This window comes from Gossypium raimondii, chromosome 6 (assembly GCF_025698545.1).
Source record: "Gossypium raimondii isolate GPD5lz chromosome 6, ASM2569854v1, whole genome shotgun sequence".
Taxonomy (NCBI): domain Eukaryota; kingdom Viridiplantae; phylum Streptophyta; class Magnoliopsida; order Malvales; family Malvaceae; genus Gossypium; species Gossypium raimondii.
The window spans coordinates 19218295-19238287 of NC_068570.1; the positions used below are offsets into that span (position 1 = coordinate 19218295).

General features: G+C 30.2%; 2 protein-coding genes and 1 long non-coding RNA gene across 3 annotated transcripts; 2 read left to right on the forward strand and 1 right to left on the reverse strand.

Moving 5' to 3' along the window:
• Window positions 1-4458: 4458 nt before the first annotated feature.
• Window positions 4459-7461, reverse strand: LOC105774051 (uncharacterized). Its single transcript, XM_012596365.2, has 7 exons — window positions 6948-7461; window positions 6754-6792; window positions 6576-6646; window positions 6410-6474; window positions 5965-6054; window positions 5792-5884; window positions 4459-5108 (listed from the first exon to the last, which is right to left on the reverse strand). Exons 1-7 carry the CDS (start codon window positions 7340-7342, stop codon window positions 4689-4691), a joined length of 1173 nt encoding a protein of 390 aa, XP_012451819.1. The 5' UTR covers window positions 7343-7461; the 3' UTR covers window positions 4459-4688.
• Window positions 7462-16326: 8865 nt separating this feature from the next.
• LOC105774757 (uncharacterized) lies at window positions 16327-17162 on the forward strand. Its single transcript, XR_001127532.2, has 2 exons — window positions 16327-16524; window positions 16830-17162. It is a non-coding gene; the product is annotated as an uncharacterized LOC105774757 (long non-coding RNA).
• Window positions 17163-18433: 1271 nt separating this feature from the next.
• Window positions 18434-19365, forward strand: LOC105771460 (uncharacterized). The gene has a single exon (XM_012592929.2). The coding sequence runs from the start codon at window positions 18574-18576 to the stop codon at window positions 19138-19140; it is 567 nt and encodes a 188-aa protein (XP_012448383.1). The 5' UTR covers window positions 18434-18573; the 3' UTR covers window positions 19141-19365.
• The last annotated feature ends 628 nt before the right edge of the window (window positions 19366-19993 follow it).

A 19993-nucleotide genomic window follows, 5' to 3' on the forward strand; every position in this document is an offset into this window, starting at 1 on the left:
AGAAGATTAGGGTTTATATTTATTGGAATGAAAATTGGAAAAGTTGATGAGTGTACTGTTTTGGGTGGTGTATGTCATGATTACTTGACTTTGCTTTTCTATTGGCTTTTTTTGTTGATTATGTTTCTTTGTCCTCAACCATGAGAGTTTGGAATTATTTATTCAAAAGTGGTTTTTAATTTAATGCCTCCACTTCTAAAAGGGGTTTGATTTCGATTGAAATTGACCAACTGAGTGTATTGTTTTTTTACTATCATTTCACCATCATGGTTGCCAATGAGAAGGAAATGATGAAAAAGAATCTTGCCTGTAATCATATTGTTTTACATGAAATTTTACGGCAAAAGATAATGATATTCGTTTGTCTTTTGGTAATTGGATAGGATGAATGGGCTCGTTTTGCGAGTTAAGAGGAGGTTGAAGTTGGTATTTTGAGACGTTATCTAATGTTTTAAGTTAGTAAAAGATGTAGTCTGAGCAAAGAAGCAAAACAAATTAGGCTAACGGTAAAATTGATAGTGTAGAAAGGAGGTCATAGTTGGGTATTTGTATTGATCGGTCGTCTAGCCATCTTAGTATGTTGGTTTGTCGAGTGATCAAGCTGTACATCCTGCCCGAAGTAAGGAAGCCATACAATTTAGGTTAGTAATAAAACTGAGAGTGTAGAGAGAGAGAGAGAGAGAGAAAGGAGGTCGAGAGGCCACTTGGAGACTATTAATTGATCGGTCGTTTGCCTAGAGATTAATTTGTTGGCCCTGCTGTCTAGAAATGTTGACGCGTTTGTTTACTTAGTGATCAAGTTGTTAACTCTACAACCGCAGATTGATGCTTATAGTTGTCCTAGGTGGCTAGCTCTTGGGTTAACATCTTGCCAAGCTGAGTGCTTGATGCCCTATGAGCTTAGACATTTTTTGAGCTATGGCCTACTTTAGTATTAAACTACAGCTTTACTTATAAGTTGAAATAACAATATTATTCAACTTAAAATAAATAAGAGATTCCATTTGAATATAAAATTATAAATAATTCAAAATATTAACCGATAATATTTTTGAAACCCTAAATCCCAAATCACAATTCTCATGATAAACATATCAGCTGTTTCATGCCAGCAGTTTGAAGTTTAGATAAGTTGGAAGGGAAAGAAAGAAAAGATGGAAAGTTAATTCCATGGACCAACTAATATCAGTGGGAAAGTGTGAAAAAGAAGGAAAGATACAGGCGATTCGTTATGTATTTATTATTATTTGTTAAAGTTAGGTGTAAACCCTACTTTATATCCTTACACTATACAATACAAATTTAAAAATTAGCTTTTCTTTAGTTTATTAACTAATGGGTTTCATAATGATTACACAAGCTAGGATTAATCCCTGGCTAGTGGATTGCAGAAAATAAATGTCAGGTTTATTTGCAATTGAAGGGATTATGGCTTTGATTTATACACAAGCATTTGCTAATGTTATTTTGCTTTATGTATGTGGAATTGGGGCGTTGGGGGTGTAAGGGAGGTTGATTCCTTGACATCATAATTTAGGCTGGATACTGATAATGATAGGTTTATTTTGACGTGAGGATTAGGAATGGTAATGGCTTTTTTTTCTTTTTTTGAATTTAATAAATATGTGAATCTATTTCCAAATTCATTTATTATATGCATTATATCCGAGTAGAGAATGAATTGTATGAAACTAATGACAAATCAGATCAGTTTTTTCCTCTCGAAAAAATTCAAATCAAACCAAAAATACTAAAAATCAGGAGGAAAAATCTGATTTGTCATTCTCCTATTGGAAACGGGTAGGGATGACGTGGAATCATAGTTTTATACAATCCTTTCTCTATCCGAGTATTATCATTTAAATTAATTAAATTATCTATCGGATATTCAAATATGTTAAATGTTAAATTATCGGTCGGATATTCAAATATGCTAAATATCTACATTTGGTAAGTACAAAATATTTTTTTCAAATAAAAATTTTGAAAAATAAAACAGATAATGGACTCAAATATTTTCATTTGAACCCATTATCTACAAAAATAAAGTAGATTAAAATATTCATCATCCAAATCCATAATTCGTATATGTAAAGTGAATTGAATAATTAATATTTAAAGACTAATATATATACATTTGCGGATAATAATTAAAATATTTGAATTCATAAATAATAAGTCGGACATCCATAAATATTTCAAGCTACACTATCCATTGCCAATTTGCCATCCTTGGTAAGGATATTGCCCTAACATAGAATAGATTGTACAATGTTAGAAGAGAGTTGTGCTACTTTCGGCTTGCTTCAACGCTTAAAGTTAGATGTTGCTTGATAAACTGAAACTTAAGTGTTGAAAATTTAAGTAATAAAATATTTACTTCTAAATTTTATAAGTGTTGAATATATATAAAAAAGTATTTGATAAATTTAGTAAAATATAAGTAGATAAAAGTAAATAATAATTTTAAAATTTTTTTATTATTAGTTTTAATGTTAATAACATTTTATATTATTTGGATGGTGGAGGTTGAGCCTTGGTTGTTGCTGCATAAAAACTAATACCGACTGAAATTGTGCATTTTGTACTTGTATATTCTCCATCTTTCTCCTATCTTCATCTTTTTCATTCTTCCTTTGGCTTCATCTAGTTCTTTGGCTATTTATGTGAAAAAGCATTTCATTAAGAGCCAGATCTGAAGAACTGAAATGGAGTCAGACCTATTTCGGAAATTTGCACTCCTCCATTCCTCTTTACTCCAAACACTTCAATAATAACCCGATTTTCAAGTTTTTACGCATCCAATGAAGTCCCTTCTAGTGCAGCATCTTGGGGTGATTTGAAAAACAATGCAGGTTCAAGAGCTAAAAGAGATGAAAAATTAAAGAGAGGACTAAAATGATTTTTTGTAAAGTTGGAGGGCTAAATAAGTCATTATGCATTTTTCAACTATATATGAACATTTTGACAAAAAAAATAGAGACCATGAACACGGCAAAGTGGCATAGCACCATATTTTTTCTATATATTATATAACAATGGTCAAGTTTCAATTTTGGTCTTTATACTATGCTCAAATTTAAGATTTAATTTTTGTACTCCAACTTCCTGACATAATTGGTACCTCAACTTTTACGGTGTATTAGTTAGCTCAACATTCTTTATTTTGATTAAAATGATTATGTAATTTTTAAGTTACTGTATGAGCATTTTTAAAAAAATCAAATTGTCAATCCAATGAATTTAGTAGAAAAATCTAATGGTGTTAACAATTGAACTTAAATTTTAAATTTGAAAAATAGAGACTAAATTTTTAAAAATAAAAAATATGAGGACTAAATTTTAAATGCATAAAGAGTATAGAGATTTGACATATATTTCAACCTTCAAAATTTTCTTTATAATTTGATTAAAAATAATTAATCTAACACGAAGCATGATAAAAAAGATATTATTTTAACATTGAACCCTCATAGAGTGTTATTTAAAAAAAATAAAAAATTATAGACCCAAGTGTTTGGGGGCCATTTCCGTTGAATTGGCAGCAAGTAATGGTTAACTGATTGACACCCTCAATGCTGCAACTTTCCAAAGCTTAAATGGTAGGCCAAGGTTTCTATTGATATGAAAGGCTATAGCAACAGCAAACTTTGGACTTTTTAATATATATAGACTTCTTCTTAACTTTCATAAATGGGTATCTGATTTTTTTTTTAATTTATGTCCACATCATCGGATTATCTATTCTTATTGTTGATATATTATAAAAAATTTAAAAAATTATATTAATATTTTTTAATATTAATCTCACTATAAATTTTTATAATATACAATACAAACTACTTATAGCCCTTCCTCAACTCTTAAATAAGAAGATAATGCGTTTCAGCCTACTCGAATCCACGTTCTATTGCACTAATAATAATATTGATACCAATCAAGCTAAAACTCAATCAGTAAATTATATTAACATTCATATATACTTATAATTTAATTTGAATATATATAAAAAAGCTTATTTCAATTTCTTCGAATGGTTAGTACTCAAAATTTCTTTTAAAAAGTTTGGAACGACAATGACAATGGCACGCCCGTTAACTTAGGCTTTATTTCTTATTTTTATGCAATAAAATAAAATAAAATTCTTCAAAATAAACTTTACAAAAGAAGTTGGCTTATAATTCAAACTTTCACAACGATGTGGTCCACTAATTTATAATAATGTAAGCATAATACAAATTACATAAATATGTAAATTTATTAAAATATCAAATTATATATAAATAATATTATATGTTGTACCTTTCATAATAGAATTTGTAAATATGAAGGATTAAATTTATTGATTTATTTAAAATTAAAAATATGTAAGTATTAATGACTAAATGTGATATTGTACCTCTTAGAAAAAAGTCATATCAGTGACCAAAATAGAAATCCAAATATACGCAGCACCCCTTAACCCAAAAACTAAAGCTTTGCATAGCAAGTAACAATCACAAATGCCAACCCATAGAATGAAAAAATTTTAGACATCAACCGCCACATATATAACATCTGAATATGGTTACAGATTTCATTATAAACCTCAACCCTGAAACCAACCTTGTAAAAACATCTACACGTGCTTTCTAAAAAGAAAAAAAGAACACTTAAATCTATCCTGATTACCAGAGGCAATCAATCTTTTAATATCTGCCACTGCCATCTAATCTCTTCTCCATCCAGTCGATTATATCCTGCCCTATTTCTTCACGCTCCGGTTCAAACAGAAGGTCGTGCAAGAAGCCGTCATAGAGCCTTATGTCTTTGAACTTAGAGCCCGCTTCGTTGTATAAATCCTGGGAGGCAAGTGGATCAGTGACTTTGTCTGCGGTTCCATGAAGAACAAAGAATGGGACCGTCACAGACTTGAAGCTTTGCATCAAGTACGATGAAATGCGTAGTATTTCATGCCCTGTTCGGACCCTTATCGGACCAGTGTAGACCAAGGGGTCGGAGTACTTGGCCAGTAGTGCAGCAGGGTCCCTCGAAACTGGGATGCCCCTCTTGTTTGCACCTTTGAATTGGAGCTTGGGGACAACCAGAGAAAAAAGGGGAGCAACAGCCTGCGTGTGGACAAAATGTACAAAATTCAACATGGAGAAAAAAGAGAAGCACTTTGTCATAGGCAACTGAATTAACACCAGTCCCATTCTTATTCTATATACAATATGTCACCGAATACTATGACTATATCCTAGCATTATCAAATGGAAAAAGAAAAAGGTTGTACAAACCCAAAGAAACTCACACTTACCATAATATACACGGCATCAACATCATATACAGTTATCGAATCCTGGTCCAGCTTAATATACGAGCTTCAAATTTTGACATGCCCATCCATAGTTTTAAATAGTTAGACTCAAGCCTATTTAAGTTCGTTCATATTATTTTTAATTTTTAATTTTTATTTAATGCTTACTAATTTTATTTTTTTTCTTTTATTAAAATTTTAAGCATAAGCTACTTAAATATTTTTTTAATATTTACATTATAATATATTATGTGTAATATTCATATGATATAAATTTTATAGTGTATAAAAATAAAATAAACATAATATATTATCAAATTAAAAGAAGAGGCAAACCAAACCAAATTTGAACCTTAAATATTAAAGCTCAAGCCAACTACTTTTAAACCCAAACCCATTTTGTCAAAACTTCAATCCCCAAATAAAACTCAAGAGGCAAGTAAGGCATGATTTAGCACAAATATAAACCAAGAACAAGAAGCAGCAACTGACCCTAACAATGGGATGTGCTGGCCTAACACGCAGGGCTGGAGATGTCAGCACAATTCCCTCCACCATTTCTTCAATATGAGGATATGAAGCTGCCTGCAATGTTGCACCCTTATTACCTCAACAGTTTCAGTTCATAACAGAGTTGCTTAAAACTAATACATAGATAAGAGTACCTTTAGAACCACAGCTCCACCAGTTGAGTGGCCAAAAAGGAAGCAAGGTACACCTGGGTTCTCTGTTTTGATCTTTTCCAAGAAAAACCCCTGAAGAAGACAAGAGACAGTGCTCAACACCAAAAACTTGAAACCCTAATCCTAAAATGACCCAAACCAAAAACATCTCAACCCAAAACTACCGGAAATCAAAATGACCCAAAGCTGAATATCCTGAACCCTAAACCTTAAACTCTAAAACGACACAGATATGAGATGACCCGGCTGGAAAACGCTAATGAATCAGAATATTTTAAAGCCTAAATGAAACCGAACCAAATTTTCCTAATCTGAAATCAATCTGACCCGCCAAGGTCTAGGTTCATTAGTAAATGGTTTACCATCAAAGACAAATGCATCTCAAGTGCACATTGAAAGGATACAGAAAAACTGAATGAGAACTTACGGTATCTGCAACAACATGATCAAGTGAAGGAACATAGCCATGCAATCCATCGCTACCACCATGACCTATATAGCAAGAAAATTTATCTCATTCACTACAAAACAAAGGAAAAGAAAAAAAAAAAAAAAGGCATAAACATAAACTACACTAGTGTCAAATTATGTACCTATCCAGTCCATGGCATATACACCATAGCGGCAAGAAGTTAGTTGCTTAGCAAATTGAGTATACCTTCCACTGTAAATGAACACCCCCCATGAAACAGAACATGAGAAAGAAATGGAAATTCTTAAAAAGAAACTGAGATATGTTCATGGGGATCAATTAACAAATTAATGTTTTACCTATGCTCATTCAAGCCGTGTATAATGATCAAAATTCCCCTAAAATCAACAAAACAAGAAGCACTTAGGAGGAGATACTAGAGTGAAGCAAAAAGGCAAACATAATGAAGGCAACTACAAGAAAGGAAAGAAACATTCTCATTAAGAAAGACAGAAAATGATTAACTTTGAATAAAGGAAAATTATTTCTTTACTTCAATTCATCGACGGCCGGCAACCAAGATCGGCAAAACAAGGCATTTCTTCGGACCCCAAAAAACAGGGACGTGCCCCATCGACACCGGACCTCTCCGTCGGCGGTTTCGAACCCCATGTCCCAACCCTCCGCTAAAGCTCTCCTTCTCAACGTGTCCTCCTCTTCCCGCCTCCATACCGACCTCCGCCTCGCGGTTTTAGCCTGCAACTGCGGCGCCTCATCGGCAGCTCCGACCGCCGTCTGGCGTCGGCGAGGGAAGAGGAAGAGGAGGAGATACAGTATTATTGATTGAAGGAAAATGAGCGGTATTCTTAGCGTTCTTAAGATGGGAATTATACGATTGCTTGCTCCCGACGTTAATTGCTCCATCCCCGTCTCCCCCGCCATTGACATGGCAGAGAAGGAAAAAAAATTAAATAAATAAAATAAAATAAAACTTCGTTAAAAATGGAAAATAATGAAAAATCAAGTATTACGTATATATGATATGAAGGAGAACGAAGAAAAAACCGATAATGTCGGGATTCAGTTGGGATATTTATAGCGCGCGGGGTGGTTTTCGGACAAGGAAACTACTAAAAAGGTTTAATTTAGTTTTCATCTTTCTATTATGCTGAAATTAAATATTTAACCTTTTTATTTTTTTATCAAAATAATCCATCTATTTTAATTTTCCTTAATCTGATACTGTATTTTTATAATATTATTACATCTAATTTAACATTGATTTTAAAATTTTTAGTTTAAGATTTAAGTGTTAAGTATTACGGTCAAAAAATGATTTTAAGAATACAAAATTTTGATTTTAAAGATGATATTGCAAAGTACAAAAATACATTTAAATAATATTAAAATTATTTTTGGATGCCATAATCCTCCATGTATGTTTTATGGTACATAAGATTGTTTTTTTGGAGGTTCGTGATTGTTCCTTCTAAGAATGTCATCTCTAAAGTTCTAACTCGAATTATTCCCTTAAAAATACAATGTATCTTACTAATATATCCACTGATTATTGATAAAAAGTACTTTTTAAAAGTAATTATGAACAAAGCTTTGCTAGGTCCAACAATAACACTATTAATTTTTCGCATTAGAGTGATCACGCTGATTCCTTAAGCTAATTTTGTTTTATAAGTTTAACATGGTTGATTGGATTTCGACATAAAGTCATCATGTCAATTTCTTAAATTAATTTATTAAAAGTTGAATAGGGTGATTGGATTTTGGCATAGGGTGATCGCGTTGATTCATTATAAGATGAACATAGTTGGTTGAATTTTCACGTGATCTATTATTAACATTAAATAAGAAGAGATTGAATTATATTGAATTAAAGTAGAATGATTAAATTTCTAATTTCAACCTAATATAGGGACTAAAATCAGAATTAGGCCGAAATAGAAACCAAAATTAACTGCGGTCTGTAACGTGGAATTTTATGATTGAGTGGTGGATACGATTTGAATTTGTAAGCAAGATAAACGGTGATGATATGGCGCGTGCGTTTTATCAGGGGAATAGGAAAGTGAAAATCTGGTTTAAATTCAATTAAAAGTGGAACTAAAAAAGTCAAGGTTACACAACTCGGCGATTGAGTTTTAAGTTTTAGCGGCTTGTGTTTGGCGCGAATAATCAGAGGGAAAACTGGTCAGCAATTTGATTGAATCATTGAACAAAATCTATTTTAGGTGAACTGCATTTTATTTTTAATTATGTTTAATAATAATTTTAGTTTTAAGCCTTTATTGGTTTGATTCCCATAAAATTTAATCCACTTTTATGTCATCTAAATTATGTTAGAATTATTCTAAACAATACAATCTAAAAAGTAATATTATTTTAATATTTTAATTTTGAAGATATCGGTTAATAAGGAATTTTTTATTAGATCATTTGGCAAACTTATTCAGTTAGATAAATCAATCAATTCTTATGTATTATTGAATACTGAACCAAAACATCTTTTCTTCTATTGCAATGCATATTTGCAAAGCATAAACGTTGTGATGCTTTCATCTTTTATCTTGTATGAATGCCTAATTCAACCTCCTTCTCAATCTTTTACTAAAAATGACATAAGCAAGTTGTAATATTTAGGAAAACAACAAATTATTAGAATAATAAAAACTGTAAGTTTAAAGGCAACCAAACTAAGTCACACGTGTGAAGTTTGAACACCATGTGGCTAGAGGTTACGCAAAGCCACACGACGTAAATTCTTGAAAGCATCGTCACCGCGTGTCATTCTTGAAAGCACACACACAAAAGTTTTATGAAATAATTATTGCTAAATTACACAATTAGTCACTAAATTATGGGTGAGTTTTGTTTTGGTCACTGGATTAAAAAGTTACAATTTGGGCATTGAACTATTTTAAAATTTTCATTTAAGTCACTGAACTGTTAAAACTGATGCTATATGGTTTTTTCTATTTGCTCCGCCTGCAAAAATCAAAAGCTCTCTTTTCCCTTTTAACTTCTCAGTTTCAAAAGTAGAAAATTTTAGCAAAAAACAGTTTGTTCAGCATAAATTTCTTTTTCCAAAAGTGATTTTCAAACCAAAAGTATTTTTTTTAAACACTATTAAGGGTGAGTTTGGATGGGCGGTGCGTTTACCTGCGATTAGTGTAAAAACAGCAGTGGCGGTAAGATTAAATATTGTAGCGATACTGTAACGTGAGACAAAAAGTAAGCTAAACGCACCGCACCGCATCCAATCGCCCATCCAAACTCACCCTAAGACTTTGTTTAACATTGCTTCTCAAAAGTGCTTTTGGGGTCAAAAGCACTTTTGAAGCTAGAAGCAATGTCAAATAGACAATTTTTTTAAGTCAAAAGTGCTTTTCAATAAGTAAAGTAATTTTTTTTAGCTTTTGCTTTTAGCAAAAGTGCTTTTAGGAATAAATAACAATTTTAACCCTTATAATGTATTTTATATAATATTTATATGGTGTATGTAATTATTTTCTTATTAAAATTTATGTTATTTATAATATTATATATTTAAATTTTATTGGTCATATTTTATTATTTAAAATATAACTTCTATATTCAATTAAAATTTATGAATAATTAATATTAATTGCTTAAAATATTTAAAATTTATATTTCATATATTAAAATATTAATAATAAATTATAATAAATTATTTTATATTATTACTAACGTATCATGATATTAACTAATTTATTTTTAAAATTTATATTTCATATATTAAAATATTAACAACAAATTATAATAAATTGTTTTTATATTCTTACTAAGATATCATAATATTAACTAATTTGAACATTATTTAAATACATATTTATTACTTTATAACAAAATGTCCAAAATGGATATTTTATTTATCAAAAATACTTTTTGACAGTAATACTAAACACTTAAATCTTAAACCAAACTATTTAAAAGTATTTCTTAAAATCACTTTTCCACAACACTTTTTAAAAGTACTTCTCAAAAGCAGTATTGTGGACGTTGGCAGTTCTTATATCGTAAATGGTGTGGAAAGTTATTAGAATGTTAGGGTGAGAAGGTTGAAGTTGAATTTTAGGAGAGTGTAGGTTATATATGTTGTGTATCGCAGGGGAAGTCTTTATTGAGGGAAATTGGTTGGGTGTAGGTGTCAACCATCGAGCTCCTTATTTCATAAGTAAAGTGATAGAAACATCCATTATAAAAATGTGGTGTTATCAATATCAGTAGTTAATAATTTCAGCAGTGAAATCAATTAATGAAGATTTGATTCGATTATTATTAATTGAACACTCTGGACAAAGTAAAAGCATGGAGATTTTTATTTTCTCAAAAGAAACATTGAAGGATATAAATAATTTCCTTTAAAATATATACCAAAAATTGCATAAAGATGTATTTAATTTGAAGGAAATTAGTGGATTGTGGCAATGCGAATTTTTGTAGGAAATCATTTTTGCCCTCATTTTCCTAACTTTGGCTTCCAGCTATGTTATGTTATTGCATATTATTCCACGGTTTCATCGCGATTTTAAAGCTGTTTAGACATAATTATTGGTGTGTTAATTTCCACTTATTATGTCTCTTTTGTTTTATATGTGAAAAAGGAAGGCATATTAATGGATGATCCAAAATGAAGTTGCCAACCACTTATGGTGACAACAACATGCTTTTCTCCCCTCTGCCCCAACTTTATACTGACATTCTTGGGAGTGTAAAAAAGAGCCTCCATAATTATTTTCATTAGTGACAAATATATATTTAGTTATTAAAATCTAAATTAATCTTAAAACTTAAGGATTTTTCAATAATAATATTATACCTCGTAATCACTTAAAAATATAATTTTTTAAAAATAAATAATGACGTAATTTAATCTCAAAGTGCCACATCATCACAAAGATCAAAATTTTAAAAAAATTGTCAAGTTTCCAAAATGTGGACCAAAACAATTTTTAAAGACCATCACCAATATTTAAAGCAATAAATTAACGGATGAAAGAAGTCATAAATTTTCTACTTTTTCATAAATTTAAAATTTAGTCCTTGTATTTATAATTAGGAATTTAATTTATTTATTTTTCATATTTTAAAATTTAAATCCAATTATAAACACTATTAAAATAGTTTTAAATTTAGGCTCATTCCACCGTTATTTACTAAGTTACTTGGTAGCAAGTAAGTATTTTTATTCTTTCAAAAGGTTATACCAACAAATTTAACTAAATAAATTTAATAATATTAACAATTAAATTTAAATTTTAAAATCTAAAAATATAATTTAAATTCTTTAAAATAAAATAGAAAAATTAAAACCTTCAAGTTATTTAGTAAAATATGTCGAATTGATAAGGGAAAAGAGAAAACGTCACTGTTTTTCAGCTATTTTAGGCAGGAGATTGATAGGATAAAATGCGTTTTGAAAAATAAAATTAATGATTTTTGGCGCTTTAACTTAAAAATTGTTTTAATTTTTTAAAACTTTTGAGTTTATGAAGTCATTCAAAATTAATGGAAAAGTTCATGTTTATTAACTTTGTTGACGTGGTAATCCATGTCATATGTATACCATATTAATAATTAATTAATTTTTATATTTTTAAATACTTTTAATAATTTATAAAATATTTTAATATTTTTAGAATTTTAAATTTTAAAAATTAATTAATTATTAATGTGATTCTTCCATGACAATCCACATTAATGTCAAATCAACAAACATTAATTTTTTCGTCTATTTTAAAATGATTTGACAAACAAAACAAGTTTAAGGGCTAAAAAGATGAAAAATTAAATAAAAACTAAAATAAATTTTTATTAAAGTTAGAGGGACAAATAAATCATTATGCCAAAATAATGGTATAAAATGTAATTTCATTCGTGGCGTTTCTCTGTCAATTTCACTAGTGTTGTTAAGAAATTTTAAATTTAACTTTTAAAATATATTTTTTTTCATTTGATGTATTTTAAAAATCCAAATAATTTGTATTTAGTTAAATTTTGTGTTAGTCCTCTATATTTATATGGAATTTGAGATTTGATACTTATACTTTAAAAGTTAAAATTTCAATCTTTTTATGTTTTTCGATTTAAAATCCTAGTCTAATCACTATCGTCGTTCGTAGCTTTTGTCAAAATTTGTCAATTTAACAATGTTTTTATTAATCATATCCCATGTCATTTTAACTTGATAAATTTTGACAAAAACACTTACTATTTTAATGGTTAAATTGATATTTTAAAATAAAAATAGGAGAACATAATTTTTACTTTTGAAGTAGAGGATTAAATCTCAAAATTTACAAAATAAAAATGCTAACAACATAATTAACCTTTGTGTTTTCAAAAAAAAAAAAGACTCGCTTTCGGCTAAATAAATTCCAATTAAAATTCAAAAGCTTTGAAAAGGAAAGAAGTAGAGAGATGATTGCTGATAATTATGGATTCTATAAGCAATAGGTCATTATTAAGCAAAGAAAGATATGGTGCATGTTATTTTCAGATACGGACTTCTATTTATACCAACAATACTTTTCTAGTTTATAAATGAAAGGAATATAAAATATGATTTTAGGTAATATAAGTATACTTGGCGCAATAATAAAAACATTGTATTGCAGGCATGAGAATTTGTGTTTAAATTCAAGTAAACCCATTTTCTCTCTCAATTATCAATATATATCCTAACGGCTTTGCGGTTTGGTAGTTTAAAATATTGTAGATAAAAAACACATAAATATTATGTGTAATTCATGTGAGAATTAAAAAAAGAGATTATTTTCATTAATAAATTAAAGAAATGATTTTTTAGAACCATGGATATTATTACAATTTAATATATATATCTGTAGATATGAACTTGTGGTCCAAAGTAGAGAAAAATATATGATGACTTCAGGCCGAAACAGTGAGATTTGTTTTGGTTAGGCAAATAGGGTCCAAATTAGGTTGATAATTTTAGAGTTCTATATTTGATGTCTTGTTTGGGTTATAACTTTGTACGTTGTTAGTGAATAACATGATGGTATATTTGGATTTTTTTTTACCATATCATCATTTAGTTTACTAGGAATATGTAGAATTATACACTATATTATGTATGTGAAATATAAATAAAAAATAATCCTATTATAATATTAAAAGTTATACAAAACATTTGATGGTATAATAAGAGCGGTTCATATTATATGAGACATGAAAAATCATTAGAATAAAGACGATTCATATTATGAAAAGGTATAAGAAGGGTCTAGATTAGATTCTCATCTCATGATGATCTCTTTATAGAGTCTAACTTTAGCCCTAGCTTAGGATGTGGGTTGGATGTAATCTTTTTGAGAATTGGTGAACTTGGAGAGTTGAGATCATTAAATAAAATAAGACTCTAATGTGAGTGTGACAGTTATCCTTAATGGCTTGAGGCGATGGTGTGAAGGTGGTTCTTAATGGTGTGGGCTTCATATCAAGGTGTGGGTGATAACTTGACATAGGGTATAACAAAATAATATTGGAACATATTATACACATGTAATTGCTAATTGCACAGATAAATTGGGTCTAGCATGTCAAAAAAATAAAAAAATTATCCTCCTAAATTTATTAACATTATTTTTTTAATATGTCAAATCTAAATTGTTATTTTAGTAGGTACACATGTATTTATAATTTGATCCGTGTGTTTTAAACGTGCTCCACATTAAATTCGACTTGCTTTAATGCATAAATTGATATCTTCATTGAGAGAAAGACCTAATTACTATAATATGGATACATGGATATAATGTGGAGCATATTTAAAATACATGGATATAATTAAAAGCATGTATGTGTCTTATGCACAACTTAAACCTAACATTTTAAAAATAGAAAATGTCAATAAAATTTAAGAGGACTATTTTTTAACTGTCACATTCAAATTATCCATACAATAGACACTTGTTTATAATTTGATACTTGTATTTTAAATATACTTCATATTAGATTCGAGATAGCATTTAACGTCCAAGCTAATAGTCAAGTTAGAATAACATTATAGATACAATATCGATACATTGAGGTCTCAATTAAAAAACTTTATAGTTTAAAATTTAATTTAAAATATGAGTAATTAACAACAAAGAAAAGAAAAGAAAAGGAGAATTATCTTTGTCGAAATCATTTAAAAAAAGAAAAACGGGGATCGACTTAAAAATGGAAATGGGAGTCGCCACCGATCCTTTATTGGGGTGTGATTGACTCACCTTAAAACGATTTTGGTCTACGAGATTTGAGAAAACAGGTTTGGGAGTCGGTTATGTACGAGGAAGGATTAGCACCCTCGTAACGCCCAAAATTGGTACCGAATCAATTGTTTAATGTCTTAATGTCGAAATTTTGAAAAGATTTAAAATACGATCCTTTGAAAAGAAATTTGAATAAAATGGATTGGAAGATGAGACTCACTTATAAATTGTCACACTCAGTAAGTTAGAGTGCAACATTTTAAATCAAAATTAAGTTTATCTTTTGACATTTAAAACCTATGCATTTTGAGAAGGATATCTGATTATTTAGGTCAAATGAGAAAATCAAAACCCAGTAAGTTAGGGTTCGATTCCACAGCATTCCTAATTATCGAATATTGCCTTTATTTGTTTTTGTCAAAAGAATCCTCGTCTCGAGGAAAGGCTATGTCATATCGAATAAGTTAGGACACATCATATCGACTTCCCGAGAATGAATTTATTATTTACGTTTTGAAAAGGATATCCAATTTCTTAGATGCAACAAGGAAGATTGGAATCCAGTAAGTTAGGGCACAATATTTTCGAGGATCCAAATTTCGAATGTCGCGTGGCTTTGAAAGTTTTTGAATAAATTGGTTTTGATACTTAAGTAATATTAGACACAACTTTGAATGAGTAAAAGCGCAATGGAATGATAGTGTTTGACGCGATGTGAAAATTCGTAAACCACAATACATGTTAACGAGCATAAATAACTCAATAAATACCAATAGACGAATACCATACATAAAGATAATAATCTCATGCCATGCACCATTTAAATACTAATATGAACGATTAGCAATGAATTGATTGTATAATACAAAATAAATTAAAATAAAATAATCGTTTTTTAAAATAAATAGGATTTAAGATAAGATACGTAAAACAATTTGAATAAATGGTAATAAAAATTTAAATAGATAGCACACGGAAAAAAATAAAATAAAAGACTAATACAAATCGATTTAAAGCTAGTGTTATGGAATAAATTTAAAATTTTAAGTATAAAGCAACTAAAAATAAAACCACATAAAAATAACTTAAAATAAATCGTTGCAAAGTAGGTTAAAGTAACACCTAATAAATTAAATATGATATATGAAAGAGGATTTTAAAATAAATAGATTTAAGGATGATCAAACTTTAAAATAGCATGTAAAACACTTCAAACTAAATAATATATATACGTACATATATTACAAATAGGTGTTATATACAATAGTTTAAAATATGTAAATAAAGTAATTAAAGAAGGAAATGAAATCGTTTGAAATGTAAAATATATCAAAACAATTTAAATAAAGGTTAAAATCGAATTGGAACTACCGCAAAATACGGGGGTATAAATAATAAATAAAGAAAAGAGGTCAGGGACCATATTAACATATGCGCTAAGATAACAAGGATCCAAATAGAAAATATCCCAATAATTAACCTCTATGCGCAGTGCTACGTTGGACTAGAACGCTATAAAAATAAAATGCTTGATGCAATTCGAAAATAAAATAAAATAAGGCGAAATAGATAAAATGATTTTGAGATAAATTATAAAACCAAGGGGACCGTATGCGCAAATAGACCAAACGCCAAAAGTGCGCGGATCCTTCCCTGGATCGGGTCGATAGCCGACAAAATGGTACCGTTTGGATGAATGATATAAATAAAAAAACCTAAACAAGGTTCATTCAGTCAGAAAAGAAAAGAAAAAAACAACAAGGGAATAAACCCTAAACGATGCCCCTCCCTTCTCCGCCGCCTTGAAAGCCAGAACTCTCCTCTCTCTCGTTCCGATTCGGACAGAGTAGAGGATGGCTCCAATGGCGCGCAAAGGTAAGATTCTTCTTCCCTTTTCTCTTTTATTTTATATATATTCTACTACATATAATTAATAGCAAATAGAGAAGGAAAGAAAAGCAACCGAAAAAAAGAATAGGAGAGAGAAAGAAGAAAACCTTCTCTCTTTTTTTTGTATTGATCTTTTTTTGTTTTTGATACAGTCTCTGTGTTTTCCTTCGTTCAGTTTACAATCGATTTTATATCGAAACTACAGAATAAAAAAAAGAGAAAAATCTCATTCTTTTTCGCTATTTTGTCTTCTTCCTTTTTTGCTGCTTTGGGCTTGTTGTTTGCTGCAGGTATGGGTACGGAGACGCATGACGTGGCTCGGCGCGTATGAAGGCAGAGGCTAGCGTGGAGCGGCTCGGAGGCGTGGCTCGTGGGGCCGAGGGAAAACCCTGGTGGCTGCGGCGCTGGAGGCATTCTGGAAACCCTAGGGGTTTCTGAAAATTATTCAAATCGGGCCATAGTGTATTGGGCCTAGGGTTTTGGGTATGGTTGTATTTGGGTTTGATTTTGGGCTAGTAATTTGGGTTTAGGTTTGGGCCGTGTTGATTTGGTCTGTACGATTTTTGGCTTGTAACTATGGACTGATATTATTTGTAAATGGACTTTTAATATTTTTACTTTTATGTTGATTTTATTTATTTTTAGCGAGCCTGGGTCAAAATTGGGCATTACAATCTTTATTAAATTGGTTGATGTTTGTGAACTCAAGTGGCCCAAACCATTTTTCCCCAAATGACTACAATATAGATATTCCCTTAGGGGTCTGGGTTCATAAGCACACTTATTATGGTCTAGCCCACTTGAGAATACAGAGCCATTAGAAAGTAATTGGTTAGGTTGAAATAGGTTAATTGCATGTGAACTTGATCCAACTTTATATTAAAATTTGTTGAAGTAGATTTTGGGGTGTATAAGAAAGGAAAGAACCAATTTTTGTATTGCGAAAATCCCTACAAAATATATACAGACAGCTTCAGTTCTGCACTTCCAAAAATGGATTTAATTCAACTGATTTTACCATTCCATGGGATTTCATGCAAATTGGGAATAGAGTTAAAAAGGGCAGGCATTCTCATTTAACTTTGTTGACCCTAAAATTTACACACATAAACACTAATTCCATGTCGGTTAATTTGGTTGTGGATAAAAAAAAAAAAGCAGTATTAAAAAGAGTTTTTATTATTTATTTCAAGAAAAAAGCAAAAATCCTACTTTTTCTTCCTTTTCTCCGGGACCCATGTGAAAGAAAAAACCCTCACTTTTTATTAAATATGTATATATATTTGCGTAATCACATGCAAGCTTTGATGTAGTTCTCGTGAAAATGGAGTTTTTTAGTTTATGAGTGTTAATGTTGGCTCAAAAACGATCACACTTGGAAATTCGTATGGTAGGAGTAGACCATCTCGTGAGTAACCATAAAAACCTGATCCAACAATAACTTTCATCAAGGCATCCCAAGTGTCATTACATTCCTAAAACTACCTAGTTCTCCACTTTACCTGACGTCACTCATTCTCGGTAGCTTTTCTTCCGTTTTATACTTTAACATTGGATGTAGTTAAAACTACCAGCCGCCTCCCTCTGCCACTTTACTTATTCCTATTTAACCATTTTAGTTTAAATTATTTTAAATTTCAAACCAAGTTATTAATGAGTCTGGAACAGCTGTTTTCCATTAGGTTTAAATCATTTCGAGTTATTTTAAGTTACTTAATTTGAGTTTACATCTTTTCAAATTATTTGTTAGATAATTTTGAGTGCAAATCATTTTAAATTATTTGTAGAGTAACCTTTTGTTCATATTATTTCAATTATGAATTAACTTTTTATGATTAAATCGAGGGTGAAAATCTACATTATTCCGGACCTATCTCTCTATTTCTCTCTCTTATTAATTGCAATTTTGAGGCCGCGTTAATAGTTTCAGCAGTCCATGTACATTTCCCCAAAGACTTCTAGAGAAAATTTACAGCATCTATATATAACTTAAATCACTCCAATAAATAACTCCATTATTTTTGGGTTTCCCCCATGGCACCGAATAAAGAAAACAACATAGCTAACTCCCAAACTCACCCCAACAATGGTACTGTCAACAAGCCTCGACGTCTTTCAATGGAAAGCCTCCAGAGAACGATATCTGATATATCGTTTGAGCTAACCAAAGAAGCCATCGACGCAACGCAGCTTCCATCCATATCCGAAGTCGAGGAGGCCAGCTGCGAATGCTGCGGCATGTCCGAGGAGTGCACTCCCGAGTACATCAACCAAGTCCGTGACAAGTTCTCAGGGAAACTGGTGTGTGGGCTTTGTGCGGAAGCAATCAACGAAGAGGTCGTGAAAAACGGAGGCAAAAGGGAAGAAGCTTTGAACGAGCATATGAGTGCTTGTGTGAGGTTCAACAGGTTCGGTCGGACTCACCCAGTGTTGTACCAAGCCGAGGCAATGAGAGAAATATTGAAGAAGAGCTCGGGAGTTCGGGCTAAGTCAATGAGTCCCAGAGACAAAAGCGGTCCCAAGAAGGGTGGTATCGCGAGGAGCTCGAGTTGTCTGCCGGCTTTCGCCAAGGAGATTCGTGACCGAGCAATGGTGAACTAGGGGTCTTTGTATGATATATAATATTATACGTATACTAAAACTTAAAATCGAAAGATTTAAGTTTTAGATTGGTAGAAGAAAAGTAACTCGTTATATGATAGTGGGACGTTGTAGGCATAATTTGTAACTGTGTTGTGAATATGTTTTATTGTAATTATCATATTTCTTATTATATGTATATTTTTTGTTTTAAATATAAATTTTGTTGTTTAATTAGTTATATTATATCTCCAAAAGATAATGAATATGCAATTTAATAATTTCATAGAGATATGATTAAAGAGGTAATTGCATTAAACATCTATGACTTCAATTTAATTTTGACTCTTAAACTTTAAAACAATATTCTAATTGTATCTTCAAACTATCGATTTTATATTAATAAACTCCTTTCGTTGTTAAAATCAATTTAACATTAAATGAGATGTCGGTCTTATATGATATAATTTAAAATGAAAAATTTTAAGGAAAATAAATATTATAAAATGGACGTTGTAAAAAGTTTGGTTTCGAGTTTTTAAATTTTTATAGAAACTATGTTCACTCTATCTTTTTTCTATTTTGTTTTATTTTTAGTTTTAAATTTTAAAAGTTATGCGACAATATTTCACTTTTCTTTAAAAATTTTATTTTAAATTATGTCATATAAAATTTTAAATATCATTTAATGATTAAATTAACAGTTTTAATAATTAAAAATTTTGATTGATAGGACATCTATAACTGTACGAAGAGAATGGCGAATGGAACAATTAAGAGTAACCATAACTATATTTAGAAAAAAAAATCAGCTTGATAAACAAATATGAGTAAATAAATTCGAATAATTCTTTCAAATTAAAAAAAAATCCAT